General features: G+C 32.6%; 1 protein-coding gene across 1 annotated transcript; it reads right to left on the bottom strand.

Moving 5' to 3' along the window:
• Positions 1–15,902: 15,902 nt before the first annotated feature.
• On the bottom strand, positions 15,903–21,089 carry LOC123306034. The gene has a single exon (XM_044887898.1). The coding sequence runs from the start codon at positions 21,087–21,089 to the stop codon at positions 15,903–15,905; it is 5,187 nt and encodes a 1,728-aa protein (XP_044743833.1).
• Between the last annotated feature and the right edge of the window lie 239 nt (positions 21,090–21,328).

Raw genomic sequence — 21,328 nt, 5'->3', positions numbered from 1 at the left:
TCATTTGACGATTCGATGCTTAGTTTCAACAATATCGGCAAAAATTATACCATAAGGTCGATTTTCTCAGAAACTAATATTCGAATCATCAAATGAATACGAATTTTGTATTTTTTGGCTCAAAATTACCTTTTATACAAAGTTTGAGCGAAATTGGAGACATAAAATTACTTTCGATTTTTCGAATTTTTTCAAAGGGGGGGTCGGCCTCAGAAAATTAAAAAAATCGAGTAAACAGATTCGCTCCGATTTGGATGAAAATCATTTTCTAGAGTAATTTCAACCTGGAAAATACAAAAATCGTGTTCATTTGACGATTCGATGCTTAGTTTCAACAATATCGGCAAAAATTATACCATAAGGTCGATTTTCTCAGAAACTAATATTCGAATCATCAAATGAATACGAATTTTGTATTTTTTGGCTCAAAATTACCTTTTATACAAAGTTTGAGCGAAATTGGAGACATAAAATTACTTTCGATTTTTCGAATTTTTTCAAAGGGGGGGTCGGCCTCAGAAAATTAAAAAAATCGAGTAAACAGATTCGCTCCGATTTGGATGAAAATCATTTTCTAGAGTAATTTCAACCTGGAAAATACAAAAATCGTGTTCATTTGACGATTCGATGCTTAGTTTCAACAATATCGACAAAAATTATACCATAAGGTCGATTTTCTCAGAAACTAATATTCGAATCATCAAATGAATACGAATTTTGTATTTTTTGGCTCAAAATTACCTTTTATACAAAGTTTGAGCGAAATTGGAGACATAAAATTACTTTCGATTTTTCGAATTTTTTCAAAGGGGGGGTCGGCCTCAGAAAATTAAAAAAATCGAGTAAACAGATTCGCTCCGATTTGGATGAAAATCATTTTCTAGAGTAATTTCAACCTGGAAAATACAAAAATCGTGTTCATTTGACGATTCGATGCTTAGTTTCAACAATATCGGCAAAAATTATACCATAAGGTCGATTTTCTCAGAAACTAATATTCGAATCATCAAATGAATACGAATTTTGTATTTTTTGGCTCAAAATTACCTTTTATACAAAGTTTGAGCGAAATTGGAGACATAAAATTACTTTCGATTTTTCGAATTTTTTCAAAGGGGGGGTCGGCCTCAGAAAATTAAAAAAATCGAGTAAACAGATTCGCTCCGATTTGGATGAAAATCATTTTCTAGAGTAATTTCAACCTGGAAAATACAAAAATCGTGTTCATTTGACGATTCGATGCTTAGTTTCAACAATATCGGCAAAAATTATACCATAAGGTCGATTTTCTCAGAAACTAATATTCGAATCATCAAATGAATACGAATTTTGTATTTTTTGGCTCAAAATTACCTTTTATACAAAGTTTGAGCGAAATTGGAGACATAAAATTACTTTCGATTTTTCGAATTTTTTCAAAGGGGGGGTCGGCCTCAGAAAATTAAAAAAATCGAGTAAACAGATTCGCTCCGATTTGGATGAAAATCATTTTCTAGAGTAATTTCAACCTGGAAAATACAAAAATCGTGTTCATTTGACGATTCGATGCTTAGTTTCAACAATATCGGCAAAAATTATACCATAAGGTCGATTTTCTCAGAAACTAATATTCGAATCATCAAATGAATACGAATTTTGTATTTTTTGGCTCAAAATTACCTTTTATACAAAGTTTGAGCGAAATTGGAGACATAAAATTACTTTCGATTTTTCGAATTTTTTCAAAGGGGGGGTCGGCCTCAGAAAATTAAAAAAATCGAGTAAACAGATTCGCTCCGATTTGGATGAAAATCATTTTCTAGAGTAATTTCAACCTGGAAAATACAAAAATCGTGTTCATTTGACGATTCGATGCTTAGTTTCAACAATATCGGCAAAAATTATACCATAAGGTCGATTTTCTCAGAAACTAATATTCGAATCATCAAATGAATACGAATTTTGTATTTTTTGGCTCAAAATTACCTTTTATACAAAGTTTGAGCGAAATTGGAGACATAAAATTACTTTCGATTTTTCGAATTTTTTCAAAGGGGGGGTCGGCCTCAGAAAATTAAAAAAATCGAGTAAACAGATTCGCTCCGATTTGGATGAAAATCATTTTCTAGAGTAATTTCAACCTGGAAAATACAAAAATCGTGTTCATTTGACGATTCGATGCTTAGTTTCAACAATATCGGCAAAAATTATACCATAAGGTCGATTTTCTCAGAAACTAATATTCGAATCATCAAATGAATACGAATTTTGTATTTTTTGGCTCAAAATTACCTTTTATACAAAGTTTGAGCGAAATTGGAGACATAAAATTACTTTCGATTTTTCGAATTTTTTCAAAGGGGGGGTCGGCCTCAGAAAATTAAAAAAATCGAGTAAACAGATTCGCTCCGATTTGGATGAAAATCATTTTCTAGAGTAATTTCAACCTGGAAAATACAAAAATCGTGTTCATTTGACGATTCGATGCTTAGTTTCAACAATATCGGCAAAAATTATACCATAAGGTCGATTTTCTCAGAAACTAATATTCGAATCATCAAATGAATACGAATTTTGTATTTTTTGGCTCAAAATTACCTTTTATACAAAGTTTGAGCGAAATTGGAGACATAAAATTACTTTCGATTTTTCGAATTTTTTCAAAGGGGGGGTCGGCCTCAGAAAATTAAAAAAATCGAGTAAACAGATTCGCTCCGATTTGGATGAAAATCATTTTCTAGAGTAATTTCAACCTGGAAAATACAAAAATCGTGTTCATTTGACGATTCGATGCTTAGTTTCAACAATATCGGCAAAAATTATACCATAAGGTCGATTTTCTCAGAAACTAATATTCGAATCATCAAATGAATACGAATTTTGTATTTTTTGGCTCAAAATTACCTTTTATACAAAGTTTGAGCGAAATTGGAGACATAAAATTACTTTCGATTTTTCGAATTTTTTCAAAGGGGGGGTCGGCCTCAGAAAATTAAAAAAATCGAGTAAACAGATTCGCTCCGATTTGGATGAAAATCATTTTCTAGAGTAATTTCAACCTGGAAAATACAAAAATCGTGTTCATTTGACGATTCGATGCTTAGTTTCAACAATATCGGCAAAAATTATACCATAAGGTCGATTTTCTCAGAAACTAATATTCGAATCATCAAATGAATACGAATTTTGTATTTTTTGGCTCAAAATTACCTTTTATACAAAGTTTGAGCGAAATTGGAGACATAAAATTACTTTCGATTTTTCGAATTTTTTTAAAGGGGGGGTCGGCCTCAGAAAATTAAAAAAATCGAGTAAACAGATTCGCTCCGATTTGGATGAAAATCATTTTCTAGAGTAATTTCAACCTGGAAAATACAAAAATCGTGTTCATTTGACGATTCGATGCTTAGTTTCAACAATATCGGCAAAAATCGGCAAAAATTATACCATAAGGTCGATTTTTCTCAGAAACTAATATTCGAATCATCAAATGAATACGAATTTTGTTTTTTTTTGGCTCAAAATTACCTTTTATACAAAGTTTGAGCGAAATTGGAGACATAAAATTACTTTCGATTTTTCGAATTTTTCAAAGGGGGGGTCGGCCTCAGAAAATTAAAAAAATCGAGTAAACAGATTCGCTCCGATTGGATGAAAATTCATTTTCTAGAGTAATTTCAACCTGGAAAATACAAAAATCGTGTTCATTTGACGATTCGATGCTTAGTTTCAACAATATCGGCAAAAATTATACCATAAGGTCGATTTTCTCAGAAACTAATATTCGAATCATCAAATGAATACGAATTTTGTATTTTTTGGCTCAAAATTACCTTTTATACAAAGTTTGAGCGAAATTGGAGACATAAAATTACTTTCGATTTTTCGAATTTTTCAAAGGGGGGGGTCGGCCCTCAGAAAATTAAAAAATCGAGTAAACAGATTCGCTCCGATTTGGATGAAAATCATTTTCTAGAGTAATTTCAACCTGGAAAATACAAAAATCGGTGTTCATTTGACGATTCGATGCTTAGTTCAACAATATCGGCAAAAATTATACCATAAGGTCGATTTTCTCAGAAACTAATATTCGAATCATCAAATGAATACGAATTTTGTATTTTTTGGCTCAAAATTACCTTTTATACAAAGTTTGAGCGAAATTGGAGACATAAATTACTTTCGATTTTTCGAATTTTTTCAAAGGGGGGGTCGGCCTCAGAAAATTAAAAAAATCGAGTAAACAGATTCGCTCCGATTTGGATGAAAATCATTTTCTAGAGTAATTTTGAGCCAAAAAATACAAAAATCGTGTTCATTTGACGATTCGATGCTTAGTTTTCAACAATATCGACAAAAATTATACCATAAGGTCGATTTTCTCAGAAACTAATATTCGAATCATCAAATGAATACGAATTTTGTATTTTTTGGCTCAAAATTACCTTTTATACAAAGTTTGAGCGAAATTGAGACATAAAATTACTTTCGATTTTTCGAATTTTTTCAAAGGGGGGGGTCGGCCTCAGAAAATTAAAAAATCGAGTAAACAGATTCGCTCCGATTTGGATGAAAATCATTTTCTAGAGTAATTTCAACCTGGAAAATACAAAAATCGTGTTCATTTGACGATTCGATGCTTAGTTTCAACAATATCGGCAAAAATTATACCATAAGGTCGATTTTCTCAGAAACTAATATTCGAATCATCAAATGAATACGAATTTTGTATTTTTTGGCTCAAAATTACCTTTTATACAAAGTTTGAGCGAAATTGGAGACATAAAATTACTTTCGATTTTTCGAATTTTTTCAAAGGGGGGGTCGGCCTCAGAAAATTAAAAAAATCGAGTAAACAGATTCGCTCCGATTGGATGAAAATCATTTTCTAGAGTAATTTCAACCTGGAAAATACAAAAATCGTGTTCATTTGACGATTCGATGCTTAGTTTCAACAATATCGGCAAAAATTATACATAAGGTCGATTTTCTCAGAAACTAATATTCGAATCATCAAATGAATACGAATTTTGTATTTTTTGGCTCAAAATTACCTTTTATACAAAGTTTGAGCGAAATTGGAGACATAAAATTACTTTCGATTTTTCGAATTTTTTCAAAGGGGGGGTCGGCCTCAGAAAATTAAAAAAATCGAGTAAACAGATTCGCTCCGATTTGGATGAAAATCATTTTCTAGAGTAATTTCAACCTGGAAAATACAAAAATCGTGTTCATTTGACGATTCGATGCTTAGTTTCAACAATATCGGCAAAAATTATACCATAAGGTCGATTTTCTCAGAAACTAATATTCGAATCATCAAATGAATACGAATTTTGTATTTTTTGGCTCAAAATTACCTTTTATACAAAGTTTGAGCGAAATTGGAGACATAAAATTACTTTCGATTTTTCGAATTTTTTCAAAGGGGGGGGTCGGCCTCAGAAAATTAAAAAAATCGAGTAAACAGATTCGCTCCGATTTGGATGAAAATCATTTTCTAGAGTAATTTCAACCTGGAAAATACAAAAATCGTGTTCATTTGACGATTCGATGCTTAGTTTCAACAATATCGGCAAAAATTATACCATAAGGTCGATTTTCTCAGAAACTAATATTCGAATCATCAAATGAATACGAATTTTGTATTTTTTGGCTCAAAATTACCTTTTATACAAAGTTTGAGCGAAATTGGAGACATAAAATTACTTTCGATTTTTCGAATTTTTTCAAAGGGGGGGTCGGCCTCAGAAAATTAAAAAAATCGAGTAAACAGATTCGCTCCGATTTGGATGAAAATCATTTTCTAGAGTAATTTCAACCTGGAAAATACAAAAATCGTGTTCATTTGACGATTCGATGCTTAGTTTCAACAATATCGACAAAAATTATACCATAAGGTCGATTTTCTCAGAAACTAATATTCGAATCATCAAATGAATACGAATTTTGTATTTTTTTGGCTCAAAATTACCTTTTATACAAAGTTTGAGCGAAATTGGAGACATAAAATTACTTTCGATTTTTCGAATTTTTTCAAAGGGGGGGTCGGCCTCAGAAAATTAAAAAAATCGAGTAAACAGATTCGCTCCGATTTGGATGAAAATCATTTTCTAGAGTAATTTCAACCTGGAAAATACAAAAATCGTGTTCATTTGACGATTCGATGCTTAGTTTCAACAATATCGGCAAAAATTATACCATAAGGTCGATTTTCTCAGAAACTAATATTCGAATCATCAAATGAATACGAATTTTGTATTTTTTGGCTCAAAATTACCTTTTATACAAAGTTTGAGCGAAATTGGAGACATAAAATTACTTTCGATTTTTCGAATTTTTTCAAAGGGGGGGTCGGCCTCAGAAAATTAAAAAAATCGAGTAAACAGATTCGCTCCGATTTGGATGAAAATCATTTTCTAGAGTAATTTCAACCTGGAAAATACAAAAATCGTGTTCATTTGACGATTCGATGCTTAGTTTCAACAATATCGGCAAAAATTATACCATAAGGTCGATTTTCTCAGAAACTAATATTCGAATCATCAAATGAATACGAATTTTGTATTTTTTGGCTCAAAATTACCTTTTATACAAAGTTTGAGCGAAATTGGAGACATAAAATTACTTTCGATTTTTCGAATTTTTTCAAAGGGGGGGTCGGCCTCAGAAAATTAAAAAAATCGAGTAAACAGATTCGCTCCGATTTGGATGAAAATCATTTTCTAGAGTAATTTCAACCTGGAAAATACAAAAATCGTGTTCATTTGACGATTCGATGCTTAGTTTCAACAATATCGGCAAAAATTATACCATAAGGTCGATTTTCTCAGAAACTAATATTCGAATCATCAAATGAATACGAATTTTGTATTTTTTGGCTCAAAATTACCTTTTATACAAAGTTTGAGCGAAATTGGAGACATAAAATTACTTTCGATTTTTCGAATTTTTTCAAAGGGGGGGTCGGCCTCAGAAAATTAAAAAAATCGAGTAAACAGATTCGCTCCGATTTGGATGAAAATCATTTTCTAGAGTAATTTCAACCTGGAAAATACAAAAATCGTGTTCATTTGACGATTCGATGCTTAGTTTCAACAATATCGGCAAAAATTATACCATAAGGTCGATTTTCTCAGAAACTAATATTCGAATCATCAAATGAATACGAATTTTGTATTTTTTGGCTCAAAATTACCTTTTATACAAAGTTTGAGCGAAATTGGAGACATAAAATTACTTTCGATTTTTCGAATTTTTTCAAAGGGGGGGTCGGCCTCAGAAAATTAAAAAAATCGAGTAAACAGATTCGCTCCGATTTGGATGAAAATCATTTTCTAGAGTAATTTCAACCTGGAAAATACAAAAATCGTGTTCATTTGACGATTCGATGCTTAGTTTCAACAATATCGGCAAAAATTATACCATAAGGTCGATTTTCTCAGAAACTAATATTCGAATCATCAAATGAATACGAATTTTGTATTTTTTGGCTCAAAATTACCTTTTATACAAAGTTTGAGCGAAATTGGAGACATAAAATTACTTTCGATTTTTCGAATTTTTTCAAAGGGGGGGTCGGCCTCAGAAAATTAAAAAAATCGAGTAAACAGATTCGCTCCGATTTGGATGAAAATCATTTTCTAGAGTAATTTCAACCTGGAAAATACAAAAATCGTGTTCATTTGACGATTCGATGCTTAGTTTCAACAATATCGGCAAAAATTATACCATAAGGTCGATTTTCTCAGAAACTAATATTCGAATCATCAAATGAATACGAATTTTGTATTTTTTGGCTCAAAATTACCTTTTATACAAAGTTTGAGCGAAATTGGAGACATAAAATTACTTTCGATTTTTCGAATTTTTTCAAAGGGGGGGTCGGCCTCAGAAAATTAAAAAAATCGAGTAAACAGATTCGCTCCGATTTGGATGAAAATCATTTTCTAGAGTAATTTCAACCTGGAAAATACAAAAATCGTGTTCATTTGACGATTCGATGCTTAGTTTCAACAATATCGACAAAAATTATACCATAAGGTCGATTTTCTCAGAAACTAATATTCGAATCATCAAATGAATACGAATTTTGTATTTTTTGGCTCAAAATTACCTTTTATACAAAGTTTGAGCGAAATTGGAGACATAAAATTACTTTCGATTTTTCGAATTTTTTCAAAGGGGGGGTCGGCCTCAGAAAATTAAAAAAATCGAGTAAACAGATTCGCTCCGATTTGGATGAAAATCATTTTCTAGAGTAATTTCAACCTGGAAAATACAAAAATCGTGTTCATTTGACGATTCGATGCTTAGTTTCAACAATATCGGCAAAAATTATACCATAAGGTCGATTTTCTCAGAAACTAATATTCGAATCATCAAATGAATACGAATTTTGTATTTTTTGGCTCAAAATTACCTTTTATACAAAGTTTGAGCGAAATTGGAGACATAAAATTACTTTCGATTTTTCGAATTTTTTCAAAGGGGGGGTCGGCCTCAGAAAATTAAAAAAATCGAGTAAACAGATTCGCTCCGATTTGGATGAAAATCATTTTCTAGAGTAATTTCAACCTGGAAAATACAAAAATCGTGTTCATTTGACGATTCGATGCTTAGTTTCAACAATATCGGCAAAAATTATACCATAAGGTCGATTTTCTCAGAAACTAATATTCGAATCATCAAATGAATACGAATTTTGTATTTTTTGGCTCAAAATTACCTTTTATACAAAGTTTGAGCGAAATTGGAGACATAAAATTACTTTCGATTTTTCGAATTTTTTCAAAGGGGGGGTCGGCCTCAGAAAATTAAAAAAATCGAGTAAACAGATTCGCTCCGATTTGGATGAAAATCATTTTCTAGAGTAATTTCAACCTGGAAAATACAAAAATCGTGTTCATTTGACGATTCGATGCTTAGTTTCAACAATATCGACAAAAATTATACCATAAGGTCGATTTTCTCAGAAACTAATATTCGAATCATCAAATGAATACGAATTTTGTATTTTTTGGCTCAAAATTACCTTTTATACAAAGTTTGAGCGAAATTGGAGACATAAAATTACTTTCGATTTTTCGAATTTTTTCAAAGGGGGGGTCGGCCTCAGAAAATTAAAAAAATCGAGTAAACAGATTCGCTCCGATTTGGATGAAAATCATTTTCTAGAGTAATTTCAACCTGGAAAATACAAAAATCGTGTTCATTTGACGATTCGATGCTTAGTTTCAACAATATCGGCAAAAATTATACCATAAGGTCGATTTTCTCAGAAACTAATATTCGAATCATCAAATGAATACGAATTTTGTATTTTTTGGCTCAAAATTACCTTTTATACAAAGTTTGAGCGAAATTGGAGACATAAAATTACTTTCGATTTTTCGAATTTTTTCAAAGGGGGGGTCGGCCTCAGAAAATTAAAAAAATCGAGTAAACAGATTCGCTCCGATTTGGATGAAAATCATTTTCTAGAGTAATTTCAACCTGGAAAATACAAAAATCGTGTTCATTTGACGATTCGATGCTTAGTTTCAACAATATCGGCAAAAATTATACCATAAGGTCGATTTTCTCAGAAACTAATATTCGAATCATCAAATGAATACGAATTTTGTATTTTTTGGCTCAAAATTACCTTTTATACAAAGTTTGAGCGAAATTGGAGACATAAAATTACTTTCGATTTTTCGAATTTTTTCAAAGGGGGGGTCGGCCTCAGAAAATTAAAAAAATCGAGTAAACAGATTCGCTCCGATTTGGATGAAAATCATTTTCTAGAGTAATTTCAACCTGGAAAATACAAAAATCGTGTTCATTTGACGATTCGATGCTTAGTTTCAACAATATCGACAAAAATTATACCATAAGGTCGATTTTCTCAGAAACTAATATTCGAATCATCAAATGAATACGAATTTTGTATTTTTTTGGCTCAAAATTACCTTTTATACAAAGTTTGAGCGAAATTGGAGACATAAAATTACTTTCGATTTTTCGAATTTTTTCAAAGGGGGGGTCGGCCTCAGAAAATTAAAAAAATCGAGTAAACAGATTCGCTCCGATTTGGATGAAAATCATTTTCTAGAGTAATTTCAACCTGGAAAATACAAAAATCGTGTTCATTTGACGATTCGATGCTTAGTTTCAACAATATCGGCAAAAATTATACCATAAGGTCGATTTTCTCAGAAACTAATATTCGAATCATCAAATGAATACGAATTTTGTATTTTTTGGCTCAAAATTACCTTTTATACAAAGTTTGAGCGAAATTGGAGACATAAAATTACTTTCGATTTTTCGAATTTTTTCAAAGGGGGGGTCGGCCTCAGAAAATTAAAAAAATCGAGTAAACAGATTCGCTCCGATTTGGATGAAAATCATTTTCTAGAGTAATTTCAACCTGGAAAATACAAAAATCGTGTTCATTTGACGATTCGATGCTTAGTTTCAACAATATCGGCAAAAATTATACCATAAGGTCGATTTTCTCAGAAACTAATATTCGAATCATCAAATGAATACGAATTTTGTATTTTTTGGCTCAAAATTACCTTTTATACAAAGTTTGAGCGAAATTGGAGACATAAAATTACTTTCGATTTTTCGAATTTTTTCAAAGGGGGGGTCGGCCTCAGAAAATTAAAAAAATCGAGTAAACAGATTCGCTCCGATTTGGATGAAAATCATTTTCTAGAGTAATTTCAACCTGGAAAATACAAAAATCGTGTTCATTTGACGATTCGATGCTTAGTTTCAACAATATCGGCAAAAATTATACCATAAGGTCGATTTTCTCAGAAACTAATATTCGAATCATCAAATGAATACGAATTTTGTATTTTTTGGCTCAAAATTACCTTTTATACAAAGTTTGAGCGAAATTGGAGACATAAAATTACTTTCGATTTTTCGAATTTTTTCAAAGGGGGGGTCGGCCTCAGAAAATTAAAAAAATCGAGTAAACAGATTCGCTCCGATTTGGATGAAAATCATTTTCTAGAGTAATTTCAACCTGGAAAATACAAAAATCGTGTTCATTTGACGATTCGATGCTTAGTTTCAACAATATCGGCAAAAATTATACCATAAGGTCGATTTTCTCAGAAACTAATATTCGAATCATCAAATGAATACGAATTTTGTATTTTTTGGCTCAAAATTACCTTTTATACAAAGTTTGAGCGAAATTGGAGACATAAAATTACTTTCGATTTTTCGAATTTTTTCAAAGGGGGGGTCGGCCTCAGAAAATTAAAAAAATCGAGTAAACAGATTCGCTCCGATTTGGATGAAAATCATTTTCTAGAGTAATTTCAACCTGGAAAATACAAAAATCGTGTTCATTTGACGATTCGATGCTTAGTTTCAACAATATCGGCAAAAATTATACCATAAGGTCGATTTTCTCAGAAACTAATATTCGAATCATCAAATGAATACGAATTTTGTATTTTTTGGCTCAAAATTACCTTTTATACAAAGTTTGAGCGAAATTGGAGACATAAAATTACTTTCGATTTTTCGAATTTTTTCAAAGGGGGGGTCGGCCTCAGAAAATTAAAAAAATCGAGTAAACAGATTCGCTCCGATTTGGATGAAAATCATTTTCTAGAGTAATTTCAACCTGGAAAATACAAAAATCGTGTTCATTTGACGATTCGATGCTTAGTTTCAACAATATCGGCAAAAATTATACCATAAGGTCGATTTTCTCAGAAACTAATATTCGAATCATCAAATGAATACGAATTTTGTATTTTTTGGCTCAAAATTACCTTTTATACAAAGTTTGAGCGAAATTGGAGACATAAAATTACTTTCGATTTTTCGAATTTTTTCAAAGGGGGGGTCGGCCTCAGAAAATTAAAAAAATCGAGTAAACAGATTCGCTCCGATTTGGATGAAAATCATTTTCTAGAGTAATTTCAACCTGGAAAATACAAAAATCGTGTTCATTTGACGATTCGATGCTTAGTTTCAACAATATCGGCAAAAATTATACCATAAGGTCGATTTTCTCAGAAACTAATATTCGAATCATCAAATGAATACGAATTTTGTATTTTTTGGCTCAAAATTACCTTTTATACAAAGTTTGAGCGAAATTGGAGACATAAAATTACTTTCGATTTTTCGAATTTTTTCAAAGGGGGGGTCGGCCTCAGAAAATTAAAAAAATCGAGTAAACAGATTCGCTCCGATTTGGATGAAAATCATTTTCTAGAGTAATTTCAACCTGGAAAATACAAAAATCGTGTTCATTTGACGATTCGATGCTTAGTTTCAACAATATCGGCAAAAATTATACCATAAGGTCGATTTTCTCAGAAACTAATATTCGAATCATCAAATGAATACGAATTTTGTATTTTTTGGCTCAAAATTACCTTTTATACAAAGTTTGAGCGAAATTGGAGACATAAAATTACTTTCGATTTTTCGAATTTTTTCAAAGGGGGGGTCGGCCTCAGAAAATTAAAAAAATCGAGTAAACAGATTCGCTCCGATTTGGATGAAAATCATTTTCTAGAGTAATTTCAACCTGGAAAATACAAAAATCGTGTTCATTTGACGATTCGATGCTTAGTTTCAACAATATCGGCAAAAATTATACCATAAGGTCGATTTTCTCAGAAACTAATATTCGAATCATCAAATGAATACGAATTTTGTATTTTTTGGCTCAAAATTACCTTTTATACAAAGTTTGAGCGAAATTGGAGACATAAAATTACTTTCGATTTTTCGAATTTTTTCAAAGGGGGGGTCGGCCTCAGAAAATTAAAAAAATCGAGTAAACAGATTCGCTCCGATTTGGATGAAAATCATTTTCTAGAGTAATTTCAACCTGGAAAATACAAAAATCGTGTTCATTTGACGATTCGATGCTTAGTTTCAACAATATCGGCAAAAATTATACCATAAGGTCGATTTTCTCAGAAACTAATATTCGAATCATCAAATGAATACGAATTTTGTATTTTTTGGCTCAAAATTACCTTTTATACAAAGTTTGAGCGAAATTGGAGACATAAAATTACTTTCGATTTTTCGAATTTTTTCAAAGGGGGGGTCGGCCTCAGAAAATTAAAAAAATCGAGTAAACAGATTCGCTCCGATTTGGATGAAAATCATTTTCTAGAGTAATTTCAACCTGGAAAATACAAAAATCGTGTTCATTTGACGATTCGATGCTTAGTTTCAACAATATCGACAAAAATTATACCATAAGGTCGATTTTCTCAGAAACTAATATTCGAATCATCAAATGAATACGAATTTTGTATTTTTTGGCTCAAAATTACCTTTTATACAAAGTTTGAGCGAAATTGGAGACATAAAATTACTTTCGATTTTTCGAATTTTTTCAAAGGGGGGGTCGGCCTCAGAAAATTAAAAAAATCGAGTAAACAGATTCGCTCCGATTTGGATGAAAATCATTTTCTAGAGTAATTTCAACCTGGAAAATACAAAAATCGTGTTCATTTGACGATTCGATGCTTAGTTTCAACAATATCGGCAAAAATTATACCATAAGGTCGATTTTCTCAGAAACTAATATTCGAATCATCAAATGAATACGAATTTTGTATTTTTTGGCTCAAAATTATCTTTTATACAAAGTTTGAGCGAAATTGGAGACATAAAATTACTTTCGATTTTTCGAATTTTTTCAAAGGGGGGGTCGGCCTCAGAAAATTAAAAAAATCGAGTAAACAGATTCGCTCCGATTTGGATGAAAATCATTTTCTAGAGTAATTTCAACCTGGAAAATACAAAAATCGTGTTCATTTGACGATTCGATGCTTAGTTTCAACAATATCGGCAAAAATTATACCATAAGGTCGATTTTCTCAGAAACTAATATTCGAATCATCAAATGAATACGAATTTTGTATTTTTTGGCTCAAAATTACCTTTTATACAAAGTTTGAGCGAAATTGGAGACATAAAATTACTTTCGATTTTTCGAATTTTTTCAAAGGGGGGGTCGGCCTCAGAAAATTAAAAAAATCGAGTAAACAGATTCGCTCCGATTTGGATGAAAATCATTTTCTAGAGTAATTTCAACCTGGAAAATACAAAAATCGTGTTCATTTGACGATTCGATGCTTAGTTTCAACAATATCGGCAAAAATTATACCATAAGGTCGATTTTCTCAGAAACTAATATTCGAATCATCAAATGAATACGAATTTTGTATTTTTTGGCTCAAAATTACCTTTTATACAAAGTTTGAGCGAAATTGGAGACATAAAATTACTTTCGATTTTTCGAATTTTTTCAAAGGGGGGGTCGGCCTCAGAAAATTAAAAAAATCGAGTAAACAGATTCGCTCCGATTTGGATGAAAATCATTTTCTAGAGTAATTTCAACCTGGAAAATACAAAAATCGTGTTCATTTGACGATTCGATGCTTAGTTTCAACAATATCGACAAAAATTATACCATAAGGTCGATTTTCTCAGAAACTAATATTCGAATCATCAAATGAATACGAATTTTGTATTTTTTGGCTCAAAATTACCTTTTATACAAAGTTTGAGCGAAATTGGAGACATAAAATTACTTTCGATTTTTCGAATTTTTTCAAAGGGGGGGTCGGCCTCAGAAAATTAAAAAAATCGAGTAAACAGATTCGCTCCGATTTGGATGAAAATCATTTTCTAGAGTAATTTCAACCTGGAAAATACAAAAATCGTGTTCATTTGACGATTCGATGCTTAGTTTCAACAATATCGGCAAAAATTATACCATAAGGTCGATTTTCTCAGAAACTAATATTCGAATCATCAAATGAATACGAATTTTGTATTTTTTGGCTCAAAATTACCTTTTATACAAAGTTTGAGCGAAATTGGAGACATAAAATTACTTTCGATTTTTCGAATTTTTTCAAAGGGGGGGTCGGCCTCAGAAAATTAAAAAAATCGAGTAAACAGATTCGCTCCGATTTGGATGAAAATCATTTTCTAGAGTAATTTCAACCTGGAAAATACAAAAATCGTGTTCATTTGACGATTCGATGCTTAGTTTCAACAATATCGGCAAAAATTATACCATAAGGTCGATTTTCTCAGAAACTAATATTCGAATCATCAAATGAATACGAATTTTGTATTTTTTGGCTCAAAATTACCTTTTATACAAAGTGTAGTGGCTCTGGCTAATGGACGTAATATCCAAAGTCGGAATACTTTTCGAATAAATTTATACGGAAAAATGTGAATGAAATGAAATGGTTTTTGCACTAACCTTTTGAACGCCTACTCCGGTAACAATCTTCAAACTTCTTCTGGTTTCACCCACGTAATTTGGATAAAAGGATGGATAATTATAGGATATTATAGTGAACTAGTTTGAAGTAGTAATTTGATAAGTAAACCGTTTACCGAACGTTAATTATACGTACGAACTAATAACACATATAGAAGATGAGGACGCACTGTCCTTGGTATACAGACGCACTATCTGATTACACTACTGTTGTACAGCACAAAAATGAGGGACACACTGTCCGCTTTAAATTCACAAAGAGAACGAACTGTTCACGTTGACTGACTCTCGATAAGTACAAGATTGCGCAAAGGGCAATTACTCAATTAAAAGGAGACAGAATATCTCCGTTCAAAACAAAAAAATAGATTTAATTCTCTTTAAACAAAATGTGTGTAAACACCAAAAACCAGAGTCGGATTTGAAGATAAATTCAAAGTCCGAATTCCGGCGTAAACATTCCCCCCACCTTAAAACACTGTTTTAAAATTAAGTAAAAAAAAGAACTCTGTAACTTAATAATAAAAAAAATAAAACCAATAAATAAATAAACTGGTAGATTCAAATTTAGGATCATACGTCCTTAACACTTATTGAGCCGTATAATTCCGTTTGTGAAATCTTTAAAGAATTATTGAGATGGTAGGGGGCACAGCTTCACCACTGGTCTTTTATATACTCCATTCTTGGTTTTGACCATGGCAACGCGAATAATGTTATCATTTCCCGGAAATACCTCTTGTATTACACCGGTAAGCCATTGAAGTGGCGGTAAATTATCGTTTTTGATTAAAACTAAAGTACCCGGAGTTACAGGACAGGTTGGAGTATTCCATTTTTGTCGCGTTTGTAACTCGCCTAAATATTCTTGGTGCCATCGTTTCCAATACGATTGGACCAAACTATCAAGCAATTCCTTTCTTTGTAACTTATTTAGTGGCTTATCAAGTATATTATATGCGGGTAAACTTTGTAAAGGGGTTAACGTTAAAAAATGAGCCGGGGTTAACGGCAAACCCTCGGCCGCATCTGAAGATTGCCAGACTAATGGGCGTGAGTTTAACAAGGCTTCAATTTGTATAAGCACGGTTGAAAATTCCTCATATGATAAAATTTGCTCCCCAATAACTCTAGTTAAGTGAGTCTTAACTGATTTTATCATACTCTCCCAAGCTCCTCCGAAATGACTCCCAGTGGGTGGATTCAATCGCCAAATGATACGTCGACAAGACAACTCTGAATTTATAGCTGATTGGTAGAGATTAGATTGAACAAATTCATACAACTCATTTAAATATCGTTTAGCACCAATAAAATTTGTACCTGAGTCAGAATAAATTGTAGAACACGGCCCACGTCTAGATAGAAAACGCTTGAACGCAGCTAAAAAAACATCCGTACTTAAATCTGATGCCAATTCTAAATGAACCGCTCGGGTTGTCAAACATGTAAAAAGACAGATGTAAGCCTTTTGGGATCGTACTCCACGATGCCTACTTAACGTTATATAGAATGGACCACCATAATCGACACCGGTATAAGTAAATGCCTTAGCTTGAGATACTCTGACACTGGGTAAATCAGCCATAATTGGTGCGTGTGAACGCGGTTTAGTTTTAAAACAAGTATTACACTTTTGTACACGAAAACGGACCGTTCCTCTCGCGGCTAAAATCCAATATTTTTGACGCAATATGGACAATAATAAATGAGGTCCGGCATGTAAATTGAATCGATGATTATAATCGATTAATAAATCAACAAAATGATCTCTTTTGGGGAGTAGCATGGGATGTTGTTGGTCGTAAGCAATCACCGCATTGACTAAACGACCTCCTACCCTAATAATGTTATCCTGTATGAAAGGATTCAGAAAGCGTATTTTCGGTGAACACAGTTTGTCATTCTTCAATAAACGAAACTCTTCTCGAAAATGAACACGTTGAACACTAGAAATTAAGTAATTCTCGGCTTTGGTTAAATCTGTAGCTATAATATTTTGTCGTTTTGGCAATATTCTAGCGAATCGCAACACAAATACGGTTGATCGTATTAATTTTAACCAAGAACCGCAACGATTAATTAATGAATAAAGAGGATGCTCTTCCTCTTCGAAAACGGGTAACGAAATTGTCTTAGCCTCACAGACAACTTCTGGCTCAATATTTTTTGTAAAGGGTTTTAGAGGCCACTCTGACCTATCACGCGAACACCATGATGGTCCACTCAACCACAACGGATGTTCAAGAAATTCTTTCGGTGATAATCCTCGAGACGCACAATCCGCTGGATTATCGCTACTAGAAATATGATACCACGACGACACATCAATTAACGATTGAATTTTTGATACACGGTTAGCTACAAAAGTCTTCCACTTATGGGGGGAACCATTGATCCAATTAAGCACTACCATTGAATCGGAAAACGCAAACACATTAGTAATATTCACTCGATTCGAATATTGGGCAATAACACACTTCAAAAGTTTTGCTAATAATAATGTCGCACATAACTCTAAACGAGGGATAGTTAAAATTGTTTTAACTGGAGCCACTTTGGATTTAGCACATAATATATGAAGTTGTATGTGACGGTCCGGATCTATAATCCTGGAATATATAACTGCGGCATATGCTTTGGACGATGCATCGCAAAATGCCAACAATTCTAGTGAAGAACCTGTTTTAAATCCAATATGACGTGGAATTTTTATTTGACTTAAGTCGTTTAACTCATTTTGAAAGACTTTCCAAATATTTTGTAAATAATTTGGAATAGGCTCATCCCACTCAAGTTTGAGTAGCCACAATTCTTGAATTAGTAATTTCATATGTAAAGATACCGGAACAAGCAAACCTAAAGGGTCCCAGATACGCATTACAGTTTTCAAAATATTTCTTTTTGTACATTCTAAATTTTCAACACTAATAGAAAAGCTTAGAACGTCGCTATTTGCTTGCCACTGCAAGCCAAGCACCTTCAAAAACTCCGTAGGGAATTCCAAAATTTGATTTGAACGAGCATGATCAGGAATTTCATCAGATAACTCACGTAAATTAGTCGCCCATTTTACTAGTTCCATGCCTCCTGCTCGGAATAAACCGACTAATTCACGATAAATGTTATGCGCGATCGACTTTTCGGCCACAGAACAAATTATGTCATCGATATAGATATCACGTAATATTATCTCGGACGCTAAAGGAAATTTTTTCGCTTCATCGACAGCTAATTGGCGTAAAGTGCGTAAAGCTAAGTAGGGAGAACTCTTAACCCCAAAGGCAACCGTGGTTAATTGGCAAATTTGAATAGGTTCTTCATCAGAAAACCTCCACAAAATACATTGATATTTTTGATGAGAAGGACACAATTTAATTTGTCTATACATCTGTTTCACATCTGATGTCATAGCAAATTGAAATAAACGAAAATTAAGTAGAATGTCAAAAATATCAGTTTGTAATTTCGGACCGGTATATAAAGTATCGTTTAAAGATATTCCATTATCGGTTTTCGCGGACGCATCGAAAACCACTCGTAATGGTGTAGAACTGGAGCTAGCCTTAAAAACCCCGTGATGAGGAATAAAGTAGCCACATGATTTAGGATGTAGACCACTTATGGTCTTCAGATGACCTTGGTCGAAATAGTCACGTATAACTTCCATATATTGTTTTTTAAACAAAGACATAGAGGCGAATCGTTTTTCTAAGTTTTGGAATCGTCTTAAAGCAGAAGTATAAGAGTCTCCTAAATCAGAAAAAATCTTTCTAAATGGTAAAGCTACCTCATATCGACCACTTACGTCTCGCTTAACAGACGCCGCAAATAATTTTTCGCACTCTAAATCGTCTGCGTTTAACACGGTACCGTTTGGCACTTCCTCTATATCCCAAAATTGTTGGACGAGTTGATCCATATTAAGGGGAGAGTTAACACAACAATAAGATTGAATAATGTTATTAGTGACTTCAGCTTTCGCTTTACCCATAATAATAAAACCTAACGTCGAATCAAGGGCGACTGGCGAGTCCGGACCTGTGATTCGAAGTCCCTTCAGAATGTAGGGCACTAACTCGGCGCCTATCATTCCATCAATCTCACTCGGCCGATAAAATTCATCATCTGCCAAACGCAAATTTTTAAATGTATCACACACTTCACTATCAATCACACAGGTTGGCAACTGATCCGTAATTTTATCAACTATTAAAACATCCATCATGTATTTATTGTGAATATCATATTTACTATAAAATTTTAATTGAGCTTGTCCGTTGACGCGTTTTTCGGAAACACCAATTCCTGACACGGTCAGACACGCTCGATTCACTGGTAACTTGAGTCTTTGACAACACCTCTGAGTTATGAAATTGCATTGACTTGCACTGTCAATCAAAAATCTAAATAAAAAATTTTCTCCAAAATGAGATACAACATGTACTTGAGCTGTAGCCAATAATACAGTATATTTCGATTGCACTAATTCTGATGTCGAACACAAACTCACCGGAGGAGATGGCTTGGATTCAACTGACACACTCGATGTGGAGGGATTACCCTTTAAAACTTCTGAATTATCTTTACCATTGGCATCTGACTTATGATGAAAATGTAAAAGCGTATGATGGCGTTTTGAACATTTACGACAACTCGAGTTTGAACTACAATTCTTTACACCGTGATTGGAATGCAAACAGTTGAAACATAAATTATGTGCTTTAACCACATGGACTCGTTCCGTTGGCGTTAAAGACATAAATTTATGACACTTGAATAGTTTATGATTTCCCTTACATTTTGGACAAATTAATTTCTCATACGTATTATTACTCATAACATCGGATGAATTTGAATCGGCACTAATAGCAAATGAATGCATCACCGCCTTAGAATTTGCTTGCTTACTGGAATTAGCTGAACCACTAGTTCGACTCAATATTTTCGATTGGGTTTTGATAAAAACGGAAAGTTCATTGTAAGTGGGAATGACCCCTTTAGCCAATGATTGTTCAAATAACTTCTGTGTATGCACATCTAATTTTTGTAAGGCAATTGTCATTAAAATAAAATCGGATAACTCTCCCACCTTTACTTCCTTTAAAGCGTTAACGGCACTATCAAATTTTTCAACAAATAAGTTTAAATTTTGACTACTTTCCACTAAAAAAGGTTTGAATTTCAAAATTTGATCCAAATACATAAAGGCTATCTGCCGTAAATCCTGATATTTATCAATTAACGAATCCCACATAATTGAATAATTTTCAGGTGTAGGAGGTACCCCACTACATAAAGCGAGTGCATTGTGAGTTAAACTTCCTAATAAATAATGTAATTTGGAAATACTATCCAATTTTATGTTTTCATGCACCAATGATTTGAAAGTAGCATAAAATATAGGCCATCTTAACGGGTTGCCATCAAACGATGGAATCGTAATTTTAGGTAGCCTAGGAGAGACTATATCCCCAATCGATTTCACCGATTCATTTACTTGCTCGGATTTTTTCACCCTAAGAGAATCAGCTACGGATTTAATGTGACAAAACAATTCATCAATTACGTTTAATTCTTGACAATTTGGCTCAAATTCAGGATCTATCTCTAAATTTATTAAATTTATATCATCAACTAGGAGCTTAAACTCATTACAGGTCTCGTTTAAAGTCGAATATCTGATAAGAAAATCATTCACAATTGTCTCATCCGCAATGTTTTGACTTTTATCAAATAATAGCTGTACTCGTTTGAAAAGGGTTTGCTTTTTCGAAGTTAAAACCTTTAATTTTGATTTTAATTTAGCTTCAGCCATTATTGTCAATAATCAGTGACAGCAGGTGTACGTAAACAAATAATACACAAACAGACTAAATAGTGTGAATTGTATTTTGTAAACAAACGATTAAATGGTTGATTTGAAATAAATATTATAAGTATTTCGTACACAAAGATCAACACTTTGGTTATCATGTAAACAAACAAGGTAAACAATACGTACTCAATAAGTGTGTGTTAACTTAAATACAAGTAACCAATTTTAAATAACCATTT

Source organism: Chrysoperla carnea, chromosome 1 (genome assembly GCF_905475395.1).
Source record: "Chrysoperla carnea chromosome 1, inChrCarn1.1, whole genome shotgun sequence".
Taxonomy (NCBI): Eukaryota; Metazoa; Arthropoda; class Insecta; order Neuroptera; family Chrysopidae; genus Chrysoperla; species Chrysoperla carnea.
Note: the sequence above shows the minus strand (reverse complement) of the source record. Positions and strands in the feature narration are given on the sequence as shown.